Here is a 20,653-nt window from a genome sequence, read left to right as displayed (position 1 = left end):
CAGGGTTCCTAGTTCAATTCATGTTCTCTCTTAACCATTGGTTTTCTGCAGGTTCATGCAGATTGGCTATGCTTCATTTGATCTGGGTGTGAATGCATGTACTGTATGTACATAATGCTCTGTGAATGCACTGGCAAACCATCCAGGGTGTGTTCTCACTTCACATCCAGGGATCTTAAGATAGGATTCGCCTACCCAGGACATAAGGATTACTGAAGATGAATGTAGGAGGTGTCTTTCCTATCTCTTTCTTCATTACAGAACAGGAGGTTGAAAAATGTGTTGAAAAACGATTTTAGCAAGTATCTACCAAGAGCGATGGCATGAACTATCTAAAATGCTTGGAGGCTCATCAATACCATCACAAAGGTTGAATGGATTCAGACAAAGAGTGATTTAAAAGCCTCAGCTAGAGTCTAGAGTGGGTAGTTCCTACATTCAGAGAAGCAGTCCAGACAGCAGTGTTCATATGCACCCCCCTCTTCATCATTTTGTCAGCTGAACTGAATGTAGCTTACAGTTGAACTCTGACACCATGCTGCTATAAACTGGACCATCAAACCGTGACTTTATTATTACTCAGCCTGAGGAAAGATTTCTTATTAAATCTCTATGCACGTGTTGTCTAAAAATTATACATCAATAGGACAGTTGCATTGTTCGTTCCTGAGCAGATTATGATGGTAATATTATAAAGTTATAACAGTCATCAGACACCGCACTGATGACTTTCCGGAGACATCTTACATAGCAATTGCAGGAAAATTACTGTGGATCCACTTAGCTTCAGAATACAACAAAAAGATCACATGATTTAATTTCTCAACTTTCTAACCGTTTTAAGAGTCCTAATTTATGTGAAATCCAATCTGTTCAATACACATAATTTAACTTACCCTCTCCAACCATGGACACACCCACAGACATGCCCATGAACTTGCTCTTTGTCCAGACATGGGCGTTGACACACATTCCCCGTTCCTTGCACTCGCAGTAAAACCCTGAGACCGGCGGGTGGTGTGAGACCTGCTCAGCCACAAAGTGCAGCTGATAGCAGTGAGAGGAATCGGTCGAGTTGAGGGGTGTGGTTGAAGGCGCAGGGCCGGAAGTGTTGGTCCTGAGGGGCCGTACTTTTTCGTGTGGGACATCCCAGCTGCACAGAAAGCTCTCTCCTAATATGGGGTTATAGGGCTTTTTAGCCACAGCACCTTTGCGTCCTTCATGAAAGGCGGTTAGGTAATATTCCACGAATCGCACAATGCGCTCTTCTGGTGTTGCTCCGGCTGTGATGGCCAGGAACATATCAGGATGGGCCATGAAGTTAGCGTACATCTCCAGCAGAGAGCGTTTCTCCAGGATAAAGGTAGGTAGCACTACCTAGGAGAGAGATAAAAGAGTGGTCTCTAATTAATGTTTTTTACTAATTCAGTGTAAGTCACCAGAGACAACAGCAAATACAGTCACAGTACATGGAAATACGGTTGAAAGCACACTAATTATGCTGGTATTTAATACTACCATTTGATACCACCCAGGATTAAGCTTTTCTAGAAGATATTCTCATTCAAAAAGCATTTCTGTGTTTGTCTAAACATGATGACTTATCAGGGTCTAAATTTACATTAACATCTACAATTTAACATTTACATTTAAGGCATTTGGTAGACAGCAGAAGTGAGCAGGTATGGTTAAGGGGCCCAGCAGTCATCACTTATGTCCTTATGAACTTGTGTTTTTTCCTTACTACATGTTACTTATTCCCTAGAATACATAACAAGAATAAAAGTGCTTTGGTTTAAAAGTTGAAAAAAGTGTTTTACGTATTCTTCTGGACTGCATGAGGAGAATTCAAATAGAGAAAGATTAGATAGGTTCTCACAAGACTGCACAATTCTTAAACTATACTGAACAAAAATGTTTTGATCTTACCAGAACCCTGAATTTTAAAGCAGAGTACTGAGCATATTCACAATAGCAACCGCTACTCATTTTTAATTTGTTCTATTTCTGTGTCACACTATGTCATACATGCACACACACACACACACACACACATCAATGAGGCCCAATCCACTCCGCTGAGACATATTTATAAACGTGTGATTCCGCGTGTGACGTTCAATCTGACCCGCAATGGATCAATGTGCTGTCCTTTTGCCCCAGGCCTAACAATCTCTAACACACATCGTTATCTTTACTCATCCATGATTCCCAGAGACCTGCATCGATCCCTGCTGAATGCTTTTAACCTCAGCCAAGCCCTGCAGGAAATATACGGGCAGAATGGGCTGCAACTTGCTCTTCTTTTAAAGTACTATGTACAACAAGCTTTTTAATCAATAGACTTTCATTTCCTCTGTCAAATTCATCATGGCCATCATTCATCACGGTCTGAGAAGTCACGATTATTGTAAGGTGAACAAAGATTCATATTAGAATGAGCAAATGCTTACATTTGTGTCTGATCACTACAGGATACATTTAGGTTTACAAAACAGCTCGACTCTGACATTATTCCCAGCTTTTTATTAATGCACTCGTTTTAATACATTATTGGGATTTGTATGGTGGATCTTCCACATCAATGGATTTAAGTATAATTGATAAGATGATTATTTAAAATTTATAAAGGGTCTCCAGAAAGTGTTTAGCTGCATTTTTTATTAATTTATTTATTTTTTGTACTTATGTTGGAGAACAAAAATGGCTAAAATTGTGTGGTGTGGTACAAGAGGAAGAAAATATTTGGGACATGCTGTTATTAAAAATTACCAACTAGCATATGTTAATTGTTTTCTATTTGCTTTTTCCTTACATATTATGTTTATATTATTTTATTATTTGTGCAACCAATATTCTTCTTATGCACGGTTATTTTGAATTCCTTTCAAAAGACGGTTGGCTTTTTGTTTGTTCTAGATAATTTATTAACACGTAGAAGAAGGAAATGACACAGAAGGGAAAGCCGCATCGACCCAAGCGATCAATGGGGTGACAGATGTCACAGAAAGATCGCATTTACATCGATGTATGTTATTTGTATAACTAACTGCACTATTTTCTTTGGCAATAATGTAATTTACAAATCCCAAACCAGTAAAGCATCGCTGAACTAAACTGAACTGAGTTAACAGTGAGAGTTCTGTAGTCAGTTATAGCAAACTTATGACTGATTTTTGTGCAAGCCAGTCGCAGTGAGTCAACCTGACTAATGCCTCTGTGTGTGTGTCTGTGTGTATACATACCCGTGTGAGGTCCATGCCCAGTTTAAGCTGAGAGAGCAAATGGAGGATGATGCTCCTTTGGTCATCCAACACCCCCAGGTCCTCTTCCTCATTGTCCTCAGTGTCTGTGTTTTCCTCAGTGGGGTCCACTGCATTTGCACTGGAATCCTGCTGAAACACAGAAACTGATTACTGTCTCCCACTGATCGTGATACAAAAATGTATTTAGGGGGAGATAAATATAGTAGTTGAAATGCATATATTCCATTTAAATGAGATTATCAATTCTATCAATAAGTTTTACATGTGATAAAGCAAAGTGTGATTTTAGGGAAATTTTGAGTCACAGATATTTAAATTCAAAATCTAACGTTTGCCATAAATGCTCACTTTGATTGCAGCTGAAGGGTTTAGTACAGAGGTGACCAAAAATCTAACTTGATAGCAGTCCATGGACTAAAAATAAATGTTGCATTATACCAAACATTTATATTAGAATAAAGATTGCCATGGTTCCTCTCATTTATGATTTAATATTTAAAAACTATAAATTCAGTAAAACATATAGTGCTTATAGTAGTAAAACAGTTTGCTGTACAGTAGAGATCAGTGACTAATACAGCTATTCAGTGGACTCAATGAGTGACAGAAATCTGGACCTTATTTTTTAAAATGTTTTCCAAAAGCATTTGGTTTCCTTTTTTCCTTCTCTCATATACAAATCAAAAGTTACCACAGGCCCTGTTCCTTGGGCATCTCTGATTTAGTATTTAGTACAATGTAGTTTATTATTGATCACCATTATCATGATCACACTTTTCAAAACCAGCAGTTAGATAAATAAATTATCTTTTAGAAAAAAAACAGAACAACAGCACACAAAACGTCTATACTAATTTTGTATTACTAATGTTATCATAAAAAAATACTCGGTTTTATGACAGCTGGCCAATCTTATGCTAGTTTGTAGCCTAGATATTAAAAAAAGCAATACTTACCCAACTAAATACTGAACACTATTCCAGTAATTCATTTTAAAAAGTACATCAATATTTTCCTATGTAGACTAACTTGTGAGCTAAACCTACAAAGCTAGAATGAAACTGTTTTTCTGCCTTATAGACTTTACTAGACTAATTAGATGCTTAGCTTGTTGCTTGCTGGCATGCTTATGTATCTGTGAAGGCATATTTAGGGGTTTTTTTTTATGTAGGATTCTAGTCATCTAGCTCTCTCTTAAATTTAATGAAACATAATTTAACTATAAATCCCAATAAAATATAGTGATCAACAATACATATGTGCAATATAATATTAATGCATATACCTGTGTTGAACATTTGGTTTGTTGGATAGTAGTGTGATCTTACTTATAGGATGGATATATGCACTTGTGGGCGTGTGTGTGTGTGTGTGTGTGTGTGTGTGTGTGTGTGTGTGTGTGTGTGTGTGTGTGTACTGTGGTGTTCTGGCTGTATGACCATGTCTGAACTCAATACTGATTATATGGATGTTTTGAAACAAGATATCATTTTGTGGTTTGGACATGACATGAGACTGGTGGGGGACATTTTCAGTGACCTAAGACTCCACATGTACTAGCTCTGAATATTCCCCACAATACTTAAAGCTTGGCATAGGCTGTTCAGTCTTAAAGTTCTCTTAGCTGAACTGGCCTGGCTTATGTGTGTGTGGTCTTTGCTGTAACCACTCATGCGTAAGCCCTACATAGCTGCTAATGCATAATATAACATAGCCCACAAGTGCATTCCCCTAAGCACAGAGGAAAAGGAATTAAAAGTTTTGCTATCAAACACCGATATGGTTCACAAATATATCAGAAATATCACCTCTTTGTGTCTCTGAGGATTACTTTCTTGAACAAATGAGCATCTCTCAGGCACCAGATGTGAACTGAAAAGAAGCAGCATGCTTCAGGCAACAGTGGATTCCATGAATGGCCTATAAACTGGAAAAACTGACTAACTTTATGATTATATGTTTATTTGATCTGCCTCCCTCATCCTACTGTCTCTAATGATGGTGTTTTTCGTGAATCGTGAGTTCAGGAGAAGTGAGCAGAACTCGATGACAAGAATAGAGAAGTCTGGCTCTGAGCTCAGAGCAGCAGTGCTATTTCAACTAAATATTTCATTAAAGAAGCATGTTGCTCTTTTCCTTCTCCTTTTTATATCCGCCATGCTCTGACAAGGTGAGGCAATGCTCAATCAAAGCGCCTTCAAGGTTAAACATTGTGTGGCACTCAAGCATCCAAAAAGCTCACGATTTAAGAACACAATAGAAAAGTTTTTACACAAGGAAATGTGATTTTACTCACAAATAGCAAATATTTGTTCAGATATTTAATCTCATGAAGTCAGTCACCTGCACTTCAATTAAAAATTGTTTTACTAAGTAGTACTAATTTCTTACACTGACACATGGTAGGATTTATATCTTAAATTTACAGTATATAGCAAAAATGTTAAAGGGGAAAACAATAAGCCATTTTGTATGAATATATATTAAACGTTTGCCCTTTTAATGATTACTCTGGAACACACACAAAACAAAAAACAGTTCTGTTGAACAGGTACTAGAATATCAAACATTAATCACAGTTACAGTTACATTACCGATCTTTGTAACAATCAGTGTGAAAGTGATCTACTACACATTCATCACTACAAAAAAACTCTTCCAACTTACATTCATGTCTGGGTCAGTTTTATCATGTGCTTCTGGTCCTTCATCTCACAGTGGATCAAATTGTCCCATAGCTGCTCCTCTTTAAACCTTCTTCAAACAACTTCCCTTTTTCTCTCCTTTCCTTCTGCCTTTCTTGTTCTCTGACTCTGCTACTTTTCTCGGTCTGAGTAGCTGTTCTAGCAGCGGTATTGCCCCCTCCCAGTCTGCCCACCCATACATTTGCACTCACACTCGTGCGCACACACACACACACACACACACACACACACACACCAACTAACACTGATCTGACTGTTACTGCTGCTGGAGTTGCCCAGACTTGCCATAGGCTGGTTTCTATAAATCCAGCTGGACTTCCTTGCCTCTGTTTAGCTACATGACAAAGTCAGAGAGACATATGCACACTGAGAGAGAGAGAGAGAGAGAGAGAGAGAGACAGAGAGAGAGAGAGAGAGAGAGAGAGAGAAATGACTTCTTCCTGAAATTACATGGATGCTTTAAATCCTTCAAGCTCCTCCCATTTTCCTCACACATACACATGATTTACACACACAGCATTCCATTTGCATCCACAGTATATGTATGTACAGGCAATTCTTCTTGACCCTAAAGCAAATGTATGGCAAGTGCTTACAAGCCCATTGCTGTCGTATCTGCCGTCTGTCTCCTGCATGTATTCATGCACCTTTTTTAATTCTGCACACACTCACACATAACCTCTACTTCACCTTTCCACATTGCATTATTCATTTAATCAGGTTCAAGCTACATACCCAGACCAGCATTCTCTATCTCTACCTTGTAAAGTGGTTCTGCATTTACGATTTCAGTGAACAAAAAATAATATATTGGTGTTCATTATTAGACTAGTCTTTTATGTGTTGCTTAAAATGAGCTTATTTGAAATGAGCAAAAAGTTCACATGTCCCATGACATATTCAGTAAAATGCATAGATTTGACATTTTAGAGATGATAATGTAAGGTTTGTTTGAGGTATGGCAAGTAACATAAGTAGAGTATGTCTGACATTCCGATGGATGTAAGAACATTTCTCTTACTTATACTCAAAATAAAGCAGCGAGAGAGAGAGAGAGAGAGAGAGAGAGAGAGAGAGAGAGAGAGAGAGAGAGAGAGAGAGAGAGAGAGAGAGAGAGCAAAAAGAGCCCAAAGGATAACAACAAAGCCTAAGTAAAAAGGCTATAGCTTATATTTTTCCCCCTGTTTTTTATATTCACTTTCAATTAACTATATTGCAATGCTTTATTTTTAATAATCTGGGAATTCTTACATTATTCTTTTGGAGGAAGTCCCAACCAGCACACTAAATCTTCCTATTTATCAACCTTATTTGGTACAACATTTTCATCGGGTCAGCTGGGGCAAACACACTGGGGCTTTCGGTAATCTAATATCACTTATTACTGTTCATTTTTACTCTTATCCAACTGTATACTGCAAATCATTTATAATCCCACTTTCAGGGCATGACAGTTTGGATGTGATGGTTACTTTCTCAAACTGTTTCAGGGAGAATTTTTTTTTAACTGGGCTACATCCAGATTTCTGTAGAGTTGCTTTGTGATATTATTTAAATAAAGCTATAGCAAAAAACAAAAACAAAAAAAGCCCCACAAGTGCTTAGTGTCGATGGCATGATGATGGGAGTGCTCGGTGCTGTTTCTCTGTGAGCATTATTGGTGCTTATTTTATCTCCATTAGCTTTGCCAAGTTCTAATTATAGCCAGCGGCAATTAAAATCTATTGCCATACCTTTTCCATTAGTCCGTGTCCTAGCCACAGATAACTAATACATCTGCCACAGCACTGTGTCTCACACACAGCATGTTATTCAGATCGGGAACAATCAGCAATAGTTGTAATGTGATGCTCACCTTATATTTATATTTCTCTTTATTTAGGCTTTTACCTTTTATATTCCTTAAAATTATTATGGTTTCCTGTCTGGCTGTATTCATTATAATGTTCTGACTGAAGCAGAGCTACTTCCTTAGGAAAACAAAAGCCATGTCAATCATTATATAAATTGAATTGAATGCACATGCTGTCCAAAGTTAAGTAGGTCAGCATATTGCTAAAGAAGGTCATTTAAAAAAATTAATCTATTCTTTTCATACAGCAGAAATTACAAATAAAATGTATAAATGTATAATATAAAGTAACCTCCAGAGCTGAGGACTAATGTACATGTGGGTTCTGTGTGTCTGAGAGTGAAGTAAATGTCAGGTGTCTGTGTCTGTGTGTGTGTGTGTGTGTGTGTGTGTGTGTGTGTGTGTGTGTGTGTGTGTTGACCCTCTGTTGTCCCATGACATGGTCTGATTTTAATCTGCCTCAAGAAATTCAGCATGTGATACATCTCTTTATGAGCTTTTTGTGTGAGAAAGAGAGGGAGAGGAATAATAAAACAAGTTAAAGATTGAAGTGATTCTGGCACAAAATGAGCATTTATATTGTCTTCTGTAGAACAACATTGCATCCCTCAGACTCGACGCTTAACCAGTAAAACCGCCAGCAAGCATTACTCAAACATATTATACAATCATTTGCATAACATCCAGTAGCAACTTAATTACTCGTGTATAGCTATCGACACTGAGACTACTTTTTAATCCTGAACTTTCAACCAACAGAATGTATTACAATTTTTAGACATTATTTACAGAGGGATTGTTTTAGTTATTGAATTTCTGTAATTAACAGACTGATAACTCAATCATAAATATAGTACTTTTGATAATGGTGCGTTGTGATTTCTACCATTACTACAAAAACAATACCTGGGCTCTGCTTCAGTGTTTTAGAAAACAAGGTAGGCTAGATAGATAGCTTATGGAATGAGCGTTGTTATGGTTACAGTGTGAAGAAAAAAACTTAAAAAATGAGCCAACAATGAGTGTGTGTGTGTGTGTGTGTGTGTGTGTGTGTGTGTGTGTGTGTGTGTGTGTGTGTGTGTGTGTGTGTGTGTGTGTGTGTGCTTGTCAGTGTGCTTGTCAGAAGATTTTTTTCACCTGACCTGTGCTTACATCCTAATAAAGCAGCAGTGAGACAGAGCAGTGATTATTAAAACCATAATAAATTAATGATCAGTGGAATATAGTTAGACAGTATGCACCCTTCTAACAATGTATATTGTTAAAAGGTCTGTAGTGATACATTTTAATTGAATTGAATTACACCAGACTAGTCCACACCCACACTGTTGGGAGTGTTGATGCTTTCCACTATTTCTCCTTCAGTCTTAATTGCCTGGCATTAAAGCTTTCTTGGCAAATCCAGACATCCTTAGACTTATCTTTTATTACCTAATGGTTATTAATGAATAGGGATGAAACAATACACTCCGGTCATAATTCGATTGCACTGTAGGACTATGGACAATCTGTCAATCTAAAATGTTGTTTTTTTTAAAGCTATTGTTGTGCAGATTTTAAGGATTATAAATGTTTGTGTAACTGTTGTGTGAATATATAATGTATGTCAGTTGTTGTGATCCAGATCTGTTATACTATTTGTCACATCAAATCGCAGATGATTGCTGCTCTGAACGAACACATTCATTTGTCCAGCATGTTCTCTATATAATATAACCTATGCTGGGCATCCAGCATAGAAAAACTTGTGCCAAATCATATACGCGGATCACAAACCTAAATTTCATACCAGCCCAGTCGAGGCCCGGGTTACCAACGACCGCCACAGGTATTGTTAGCCAAAAGGGTACCGGTGGAAATTGGGCTACTATTGGCCGAAGAAGCAGAAGGAGAGGAGGAAGACGTCTACAGAGAGAGCAGGAAATTGAGAAGTGTAGGAGAGTGGAGGTTAGAGTTGGTACTTTAAATGTTGGTACTATGACGGGTAAAGGGAGAGAGGTAGCTGATATGATGGAGAGGAGAAAGGTAGATATGTTGTGTGTTCAGGAGACCAAGTGGAAAGGGAGTAAGGCCAGAAACATTGGAGGTGGGTTTAAACTGTTCTATCATGGTGTGGATGGAAAGAGAAATGGTGTAGGGGTGATTCTAAAGGAAGAGTACAGTAAGAGTATAGTGGAGATAAAGAGAGTTTCTGATAGAGTGAGGAACATGAAGCTGGAAGTGGAAGGGGTGATGATAAATGTCAAATGTGCCTATGCTCCACAACTGGGTTGTGAGATAGAGGAGAAGGAAAATTTCTGAAGTGGTGGAGAGTGTACCTAGGAATAAACAATTGGTAATTGGGAAAGATTTTATTGGCTTTAAGGAGAGAAATGTGGTAGGGCAGATGGTGGTGGATTTTGCTAAAAGGATGGAAATGGCAGTGGTGAACACGTATTTTAAGAAGAAGGAGGATCATAGGGTGACGTATAAGGTGAAGGAAGGTGCACACAGGTGGACTATGTGCTATGTAGGAGATGCAACCTGAAGGAGATTGGAGACTGTAAGGTGTTAGCATGGAACAGTGTAGCTAGACAGCATCGAATGGTGGTCTGTAGGATGGTTTTGGAGGTGAAGAAGAGGAGGAGAGTGAGAACTGAAAGATGAATAAGATGGTGGAAACTGAAGGAGAAAGACTGTAGTGTGAGGTTTAGGGAAGAGGTCAGACAGGGGCTCAGTGGTAAGGAGGTGCTGGATGATTGGGCAACTACTGCAGAAGTGATAAGAAAGGTACCTGGTGCATGGTGTGACATCTTCCTTTCCCTGGAGAAAGGAAGACAAAGAGATGTGACGGTGGAATGAGAAAGTGCAGGAAAGCATAAGGAGAAAGAGGTTGGCGAAACAGGATTGGCATACAGGATGCATCCTTGCATAATTAATAGAATGCTGATATCACATATATACCAGAGAAATGCATTGTATTCATATTAATTAAATTACTGAATTAGTGATAACTTAAGCAGCTAATAATATATAGTGGACAGGTATTTTATTTAATTTATTTACTATGTAAAATTTTATTTAATGTAAATTTTTTTACTAATACAGGTAGCCCCGACTTACGAAATAGATAGAAACCGAAAAAGTGTTCATAAGTCGATTATTCGTAAGTCGAGAAGAGTGAAAGTTTTCTTGAATATATTTACCGTAGATTTTCTTTGTTTTTGTTTTTAGGTGGCCGTATTCGTATCTCGTAAGTCAGACGTTCGTAAATTGAGAGCTGACTGTATATTTAATTTTCAAACATGTAGCACACCTAATATTTAATAATTTGATTATGAAATATGAAATAATCCCACTGTAACGAATTTGTAGAGAACAGTCATCTGTCTGTCACATTATACTAACTGAGACCTGACACTGACAGGATAATTGGGAATACTGCTAATTTTAGTGAGTCAGTTTAGCAAAAAGTGATGACTGCAATTTTTTTTCACAACCACCATGTATACACCCTTCCTTATTAAGTAAAATAATAGAATTTGATATATGTTATATATTTATAATAAGATTATGTGCATTGTTATAAACTATATGGCTAAAAGTTTGTGTATACCTGACCAGTACACCCATATGTGCTTGTTGAACATCGTAAACTTCATTTAGTGCATACTGCCAATTTCAGCTAAGGACATATTTGGACATTTTAGTTCCAGTAAAGGAAAATCTGACTGCTTCAATATAATTGTGTTAACTTTTATGTTGCCAACAGTATGTAAAAGACCCACATATAGGTTTGATGGTCGAATGTTTATCAATAACTGTATATACATCAAGGTGATGCATATTTGGAATTATAAACACAATAACAGATAGACACATTTCGTTCATTCTTTCTTTCATTCTTTTCTTTTCTTATTTGAAACCAGAGAATGTGGAGAAAACCCCATGTGTGCACAGAGAGGAATCTAGGTTCAAGCTTATGCCAGTAATATTGAAGCTGTGAAAGAGCAAACATGCATTTCTGCAATATAAAATAAATGTGCCATGTTAAAATATTAAATAACAGTAATCTCGCGCCCACAGTTTATCACGGAATTGCATTTGCCACGTAACTAATTAGTTTGGCTGATTTTCCCTGTCTCTCGCGGATAGCACGATAGACCAAAAAACTTATAGGGAATTGTTTTCATAAAGTTTTATGTTAAAATAATGAAATGCATTAATAAAAATAAAGTTATTCATTATAAAATAAAGTCAAATGTTAATACAGTACAGTACTGTTTACATAAAGTAGCATTTTTGTTGTGGTGTCCGTTTATCGTGGTTTTTCGTTTATCGCGGGTAGTTTTGGAACGTAAACACTGTGATAAACGGAAGAATACTATATATTTATTACAAATATATTGAATAAAAAAAAAAATCTTTATCGGGATAACAATTGACTTATGTAATACACTTTACAACATGGCTCATAACTAGTATCAGTACATAATATTGTCATGCAGTTTCAGCTATGCATGTAGAATCAAGCACATTTCTTTATATTCTTGCTAAAACAGGCTCTTAATCGTTGCCAAGATAATGGATTTCGGTCAGCCCTGCACTTTCGAGTGAATACTGAATACTAATGAATTTTAAATAACTGCATCTGTCTTCATTTTGGATTATTTTATACACTAGAGAGAACCAGTTCAAGTATCTGACTCATTCATAAAAAACATTTCACTTAAGGTAGTTCGTTGTCCATCCAAAAACACACGTATGGGTTTGAATCATAAACACATTGTCTCATGAACACAAAAAAACTGACATATGTATTGAAACAGTGTGCGTTGAGTTTCTCCTTAATGTCTGACTCCTTTCCACCTTTGCTTTGTCCCTGACACACCTTATGAGTAGGCTGTCATATACACAGTGAGAACATACAGAACTGTGGTCCTGTTCCAAAACAGACCAGAAAAAAAACAAGTAAATGTCGTAGGGGGACAAGGAAAAATAGTGCATAAGTCGTAAAAGGGTATTTGCTCTCTGGAAAACAATAAATCACTTTGGTTGATGTTTAAATCAGGAAGATTCAGAATTATTCAGTACTGAGATTTCCCTCAAAAAAGATGCATATCTTATAAACACCTGGGAATGGATGTGGGGGTTGATATAACATCACTGTTTATTTGCAGATGATGTTTTTTGGGGCACTATCCAAACTAGCCCTCTGGAATGAACCCCCCTACTTCTAAGAACCACCAACTTCAAGTCTGAGGCTATATTTTTCTCCTAATCACTGGGATACCATGACTTTAGGTGAGAAAAAAAGACCCTCCCTGGAATCTTATTCATGAGAAATGAATAAAATGAGGTTCCTAACAGGATTGTTGAACGATTTAGATGCCTCAGATTTAGGTGGCTTTAGCAAGGTTAAAATAAAAATGGGCTTGAAAGTCTGGGCATCACCCTCAAGAAGGTGAAATCTGTGGCTTGGAACAGAGAAGTCTGCCCTGACCTACTTAGCCTGTTGCTATCACAACCCTCTCTAAGGAGTGGCTAATGTATGCTAGGGCGGCACAGAAAAAAAAAATGCATCTTGTAATAACATTGCTTTACATAATGATTAAAATAACCTAGGGCTCCATTCTGCATTTATTTAACAAAAAAACTAAGGCACTGTAAATAAAACTCCTGGAAAATATAACTGGAAGCTCAGAAATGGTCAGGATTCTCACAATCACAATTAAAATGTGGTTTGTTACAATACTAATTTGCATGCTAATAGGCACAGATGACTTTAACTATACTTCCCTATTACCATCTGTTTTTGAATTTCTTATCGAAGCTGTCTGCAGCTTTATTAAACCCCACGAAATATCACAGGTTTACATTTTAGTACTCTCTAGCCCCCTCATCAGGTTATTGCTCAAAACACACAGGCACATAAACCAGCATGATGAATGAAAATGCTTACTGGCTATGATTAGCATTAAAACTTATACAGTGTGCACCATCTTACAGAGGCTTTTACACACACACACACACACACACACACACACACACACACACACACACCCGTGTGCCATTTTGGCGCAGTGCCATCAGTGATAAAACAGAAAGCCTCCCTAAGATTTATAGAGCCTCTGACTGCACTGCTGTTTTACACCATGGTTTACTAGTTTCTCATTCAAGAGAGAAAAATCACTGGCACAAAGCACCAGCCTAATTGCCTGTGCCCTCCTGATAATTCCTTGTATCAAAAAGGAATGTTTTTGTATGAAAGTAACATTTTATACAAAAATTGTATGTATACAATTTGCACTTTTTGCACTCAAACACAGCCAATCAATTTGCTTTATTCATTTTACACCTAAAATACACTGCTACTCCTGCTAGCAAATGTGTGATCCATTAATGTTTCCTGATGACTTTCTTCCTCCTAAAGTTTTCCTCAGTTTTTTAGATTCTGCACAAGTATCTAGTCGATAATTAATTAACATTACAATGTTAAACATTTATTTGTAGAATTGATCAATGTTGGATTTACTGAACTGTATGGATGTGGCATTACCTTTTTCTAAGTTCCTTTCACTTGTTATCTATGTTAATTTCTTTATATACAATAGTTTCACAGCACCAGAGCACTTCACATAGCAAGCAAGTCTGGCTAATGCTGTGTTTGTGATGCCTTATACATGATATTACATAATATCACTGTAATGTCCAATCACTATATAATCACTCCATAAAAGCATCATTAGTGTCTACTGTACTGGTCCGCAATATATCATACGAACTGCACACACTCATGCAACATTAAAGAAACAAAAGCAGACAAGTAAATTTAGCAACAAGATAGTCCAGATTATCAGATTACTAGTCCAGATAGATCAGATTATGTCCAGAGAGTTGGGTTGATAAACAGGACAGGCAAAATTAAAGTCTGTGCCTTTCACACTAACTGATTGTACAGACTATGACCGCTCTGGAAATCTGCAGACCAGGAAAATCTCAGCTCAGCACTGTATTAGAGCTATAACCTAAATTATAATTATATATGTAACTCCAGCATTAGTTTATTGACAGTACTTAAATTTAATATATATTATTAAATACTGACAAAGTATTTTTATTATTTATTAAGAAAACAGAGGAGAACAATACCTTTTTTTCTAATATTATTAATCCAACCATGTTTGCATTACATTAATGTTTGAGGAAAATACAGACTGAAAATGATTCAAGCTGTACAGTCATTGTTTATGATGGCAGAACACCATAAGTGATTTTCTGGCCTGTTAATCTGAGCTGGTTAAATGATCTTGAGCTTTAAAAAAATGGTGTGTCTGGCCTCAACAGCCACGATCAGCTACACACTCCAGTTGGGCTTGAAGCAGGACAGTCTGAATTGATGTTTCTCATTTCAGTAGCTCTAAGTGCTGAGGCCTATCAGCATATTTCACTGTCTGCGTAGGCTGAGTGCCAGGAACGGCCGCTTGCTCCACTATAAGCACAGCATGTTTCTGCTAAACATGGCAACATCCAACCGGTTATATATCCTCTCACACATTTCACAATCACAGGGATGATTGTGGTAACCAGTTCAATTTTGTCCTGAAATTTTCTAGATTTAATTTAACAGATTAATAATTTTACACTATTGCAATGCTGGTGATGATATGAATGGTATTTAATGTATTATACTATATCACAGCTCTGGTTTTGACTGCAGTCCCGGATGCGTTCCATTAAAACGTGCTCTGAGTGCTCTTCATCTTTACAGGGAATGTATTTAATGACACATAAAGCAGCACAACATAAATTCTATCCCTTCAGGCACAACCATGCTCACATATGTACACACATCATGTAGCGCCAGTAATTGTGGCCTAGTTGCTGAAGCAGGCAGGCAGATGACAGAGATGTAGGAAGAGCAAAGGTTCCCAAAAGGAGCAGGGTGACTCATCCCCCTTCAGACAGGGGGAAGGGTTGCAGATCCTCAGTTACCTGTCAGAAAACTAGAGCGCATCCAATTAGCGCTTCCTGTGCCAGGCGACTCCGGCAGGAAACACACAGAACCACGGGGAGTGCGTCATTTCAGACAGCTTTGACTTTTTATACCCAGCCACAAGAACAAATACTCAACATGGTCTAGTAGCCTTACTACTGACAGCGATGTGTTTGTGTATACGTATACCTCAAAACCTTGGTGCACCTCTTTGCTCCTGTGTGCTTGAGATGGGGATGCTTTGTTAATGGTGGAGGTGGAAAGGCCCATCACTGATCCATTCTCCACTAGCTCATCTGCTGCAAGTTTTGGCCCCGACCAGCCTGAATTAGTGTCTATACACACACACACACACACACACACACACACACACACACACACACACACACACACACACACACATGCACACACACGCACACACACAAAGTGAATTGTCAGTTTTTAGTTCTCAAATTCATCTTTGATCAAAATTACCTAATCTTCAAAGAGCAGAATTCGACTGTTGCTTTCGAGAATAAGAATTAACACCATTAAATTGCCAATTAGTCCACATCTGCCCCTGGAATTGGTAGAAATTGGTAGGTAGGAATTGACCAAAGGCAATTTTTATATTGCAGATAGTTTTTTATTAATTTGAATTTGAGTACACTATATCTATCTACAAATCATTTATATGTATAGCCATTTATTTTTTTAATTCCTAAATAAAATAAAATAACAGACAATAAGAATAAGAACTAATACTTATCATTGAAATGTACCTGCTGCACACTTTGGGTTAAGGCAGTTTGCATTATGGCCTGCAACTACCTCAGAGTGTTAAGGCATGGAAATCTGGATCGGAAGGTCACAAGTTAAAATCTGATCACCAGTACGCTGCTAGACTCTAGAGCATGACTATTAACCCTCAACTGCTCAGTTTTAAGTTGCTCTAGATAAGGGCATTTGCAAAATGCGGTAAATATAAATGTAAGTGCAACTAAATGATTGTGAACATTTAGAGAACTCTAAATTTGACCTGGAGTATCTAATTACTTGGGTGAAGGCTCTTGGGTAGGAGATAAAGAGGTGGTGGGTGCATTTGGCCATACTTTAATAATTTTCTAAGAACATATAAAATATAAAGCAAATCTTAGCATTTCTTTCAACCAGAAAATGACAAGCTTTAATTTACTTTTAATCTTTAATCTCTGTGACGTATAAATGACTTTATTTTTTAAACATAATTGCTCATTTTGATGCTGATAATTGCTCTAAATGTGAACAACATCAATTCCAGTATTTCTTTTTATTTATTCCACTGAAGCACAACTCTGTCCTCTAATATTTTTAGTATTTTAGTATTTTAGTGTAGATTTACAACGTCTGTAATCACAGACTTTCATATAATATATGCCTCTGTGTCCAAACCTGTGTTCAGTCCTGGTGTTTGTGTGGAAATGTTGCGGGCTGCCTGGGTGACATTGTGCTGAAGGATGCTTAGGCACTCTCCTAGACAGCTTAGTGTGGCTGCAGATGTAGCCTTGAGGAGCAGCAGGTCTGGATCGAGTGAGGAAAGAGGCCCACGACTCGGCAGAGACTCAATGGAGTGCAGCAGGTTCTTCTGCTGGCCCTCAGCCTGAGACATGACCTGTGTAGCAGACCATAATTTTAGAAAATTTAAAGAACTCACACAACGGTGCCATGTCTATAATCTATGCTCCGATATTCAAAAATCAAGCTATAAGTGATATGGTACAAATATTTTTTGCTTGTGTGTTAGACCTGTAAGTGGAAGGTTGTGAGTTAAAATCCCAGAGCCAGAAATGCCATATAGCCACTGCTTGACCCCTTAAGCAATGCCATTACCTTTCAACTGCTCAGTTTTATAAATGAGATCATTCTAATTTGCTCTTGTCTACCAAGTACCAGATTTATTCCTTTCCCAAACATGAACCAATGCAGAGTCTGTGTCAGATTTCCTCAAAAGAAAAAAAATAATTATAATTTCACACACTTTCATTAATTTTACATTTCCTCAATAGTGAAACAAATACACTTTTAAAAAAACGAGTTAATGATGAAAACACAGAATGTACAGAATTACTTTACATTGCCTTATTTACATCCATTAATCACTAATAGTTAACGATTATTAGATGATTGTTGCTGCTATTTTACTATTTCCTTTGTCTGAAGGAAAATGGTAGCCAGTTGTAATCGTGTTGGAGTTTTGATCAGAAGGTTGTGAGTACAAATCCCAGCACCACCAAGATGCTTTTCCTTGTGAAATGAGCTAGGCGCTTAACCCTCAACTGCACAGGTGTATAAATAAAATAATAGTCCCTCTGAGTTAGAGCTTGTGAGGTAAATGTTAATTACTTATACAGAGCTTTTAGAAAATAATTTTAAGTTGCTGTATGTTTACAAATGTCCCCATATTAGTGCAATGCAATCCTCAGGACTTTTTTTCACTCTTCAAAATCTCCACTAATTCCTGTCATCACTGCAGTACACCTCTCAAACAACGATACGAGCTTATTCAAGATAACGAATGACCTTTTCAAAGACGAAATATTATATTCATTAAATTAGAGTGCTTGCATCCTTATGCAATGGCTTTCAAGTGCTTGTTTATCCTGAAAACATTAATTGTACATTACCAAGACAGATTTAAATAACAGAAAAACTACAACACATTCATTAAATCTGAAGATGTTTTATTACACACCATGCCTCTGTAGTTTGATGAGAAACATGTATAATCCCACAATGAGTGAAACAAATTTGATTTAAAGCCAATCCCCATATTCTCACAGTAAGAGCGGCTTAGTTCAACCTGTGGCACACGTTTCAGTTACAGGCAAGTCAGGAGGATTAAATGACAGTGCCTCATGCCCTATATGTGAATATAACGCAGGCTCGCTTACATCTACAGAGCTGAGGATTTTACAGAGGATCCGAAATGTAATGTGGGTGGTGTGATTTTGGCAGGAGTTGGCTTGTGCACTTGTCATCTATTTTAAAGCTTGTCACACTTTGTATAATGATGCCTGGTTATTTGATTTGCTGTGGATATGAGGTTGCTCTATTACAAATAGGACACACAGCTAAAGAGGAGCAAGGTGGTGACTCATTACTGTGGGCTGCTCAAAGAGGAAAGAACTCACACAAACACACCCACGCATTTGCTCCCTCTGTATTTCTCTGTCACATTCTTTTATGAGCTCACACAACTACAAACAGCATCGTTGTCTCTCTGTCATTTTTTCCTTCTTCTTACTTTCTCCCTTCTCTCTGTTCTTATATTATTACAAAGCAAGAATGAAGTTTAGTAACAAAAATATTAGAGACTATTCCTATAAACATCTGCTACTGACACCTTATGCAACAGCATGATGTAAGAACCCCAACTCTGTCTCCTACCAAGTCAGACCTATCCATTCCATTTGCCCAGGCAAAATCTCCATCCGATCACTGCATGCCCCAACACTGTTCTCATCCTACCCCATGCCATAACACAGTCCTTATTATATCCCTGCATCCCTAGTACAGTCCTTATTGCATCACAGTCAATCCCTCATTGCATGCCCCAACACCATTCCTATCCTGTACTTAAATGCCCCAACACAGTCCTTATAGTGTCCCTACATGCCCCAACACAGTCCCCATCTTATCCCCACTCACCCCAACAGCATCCCTTAACCTTGCATGCCACCAACCCTATCATCATTTCGTTGTACCGAATCAGTCCACTTTTCAGAACCCAGTACCCATTTGGTCTTTATTTGTTTTGACCCAACCATGATCACATTTCTCAATAATTTATATATTTTTATTTATCAATATTACAGTTGGCACCCCAAAACAGTTTAACACATCTGGATGTCAGATTTAAATGTAAAAATCAGAAAATAAAAGCTGAAAATCTGATCTATTCTGGCATTCCAGTAATTGTAAAGGATGATGTCTTTCAAATCCACTGAAATTAAAACGCTCCCTTTTGCTTCAGCATATTATTCCATTATAAATGTTATATGTAAATGTGTTTAAGGCTGTAAATATGACTGAAGAAAAATATAAATTCATATATCTACCTCTACCATAAACCACTCACTATACCTCAAATCAACCATATTAAAGTACCATATGAAAACACAGACAACTAAAAGGTCTGATCTAAAGCTTTAACCCATCTGCATATATGGAATTTTGTCACTTTGTTCAAGAACTATAATAACAAGGAGAGATTTTGCTGTGCTGTGCATGGTGTGACTTGAATTTCATAATTCATCTCACATTAAAAATTGATACATTTTAATATTCTCGCTTTGTCTCTGTGATCCAATTTCTTTTTTTGTCTGAGGTTTCAGAAGTTATGACCAGCGCTACGGAAAGCATAATCATTTCCAAGTGTTGCATGTTTGTAACTAACAGTCATTCTCATTCGCTTCTGATGTGATTGGGGAAAATATGTCTGTAGTTCTGAGTTCAGCTCAGCTCAGTCTGCAGCCAGAAAAATTGCTTATGGTGTGCTATAATTCTGCTCAGAAAACCACTCTCTTTTTATTCCGACATGCTTTCCCCCTATTCCCTTCATCTCAATGTGCTCTTTCTCTCAATCCATTTTTTTCCTCTGTTCTAAATCTCTCTTTGAAAAGTCCATGGCAGTGGCTGTAATAAGACACCTCTAGCCTTATGAACAGGGTTGTAGTCTCTCTCTCTCTCTCTTTCACACACACACACTCACACACACACACACACACACACACACACACACACACACACACACACACACACACACACACACACACACACACACTTTCACAGGTAAGAGGATTGTTCTCTTTTACATCTCTTTCTGTGGCACTGGCTC

The 20,653-nt window shown here is 37.5% G+C and overlaps 1 protein-coding gene across 2 annotated transcripts in view; it reads right to left on the bottom strand.

The window, feature by feature from the left end:
* Positions 1–20,653, bottom strand: part of osbpl10b (oxysterol binding protein-like 10b) — a 44,371-nt gene that overhangs the window by 10,240 nt on the left and 13,478 nt on the right. The window contains exons 5-8 of one of the 2 annotated variants that reach the window (XM_083546007.1): positions 17,209–17,428; positions 15,988–16,133; positions 3,246–3,395; positions 897–1,377 (exon numbers count right to left, since the gene is read on the bottom strand). In XM_083546007.1, the coding sequence (XP_083402133.1) occupies positions 897–1,377; positions 3,246–3,395; positions 15,988–16,133; positions 17,209–17,428 (997 nt within the window). The remainder of the gene's footprint in view (positions 1–896; positions 1,378–3,245; positions 3,396–15,987; positions 16,134–17,208; positions 17,429–20,653) is intronic. The other variant, XM_083546008.1, reaches the window with a different exon arrangement.

Source organism: Silurus aristotelis (genome assembly GCF_946808225.1).
Source record: "Silurus aristotelis genome assembly, chromosome: 1".
Classification (NCBI taxonomy): domain Eukaryota; kingdom Metazoa; phylum Chordata; class Actinopteri; order Siluriformes; family Siluridae; genus Silurus; species Silurus aristotelis.
The sequence above is the reverse complement of the archived record's forward strand: the minus strand, read 5'-3'. Positions and strand labels throughout refer to the sequence as shown.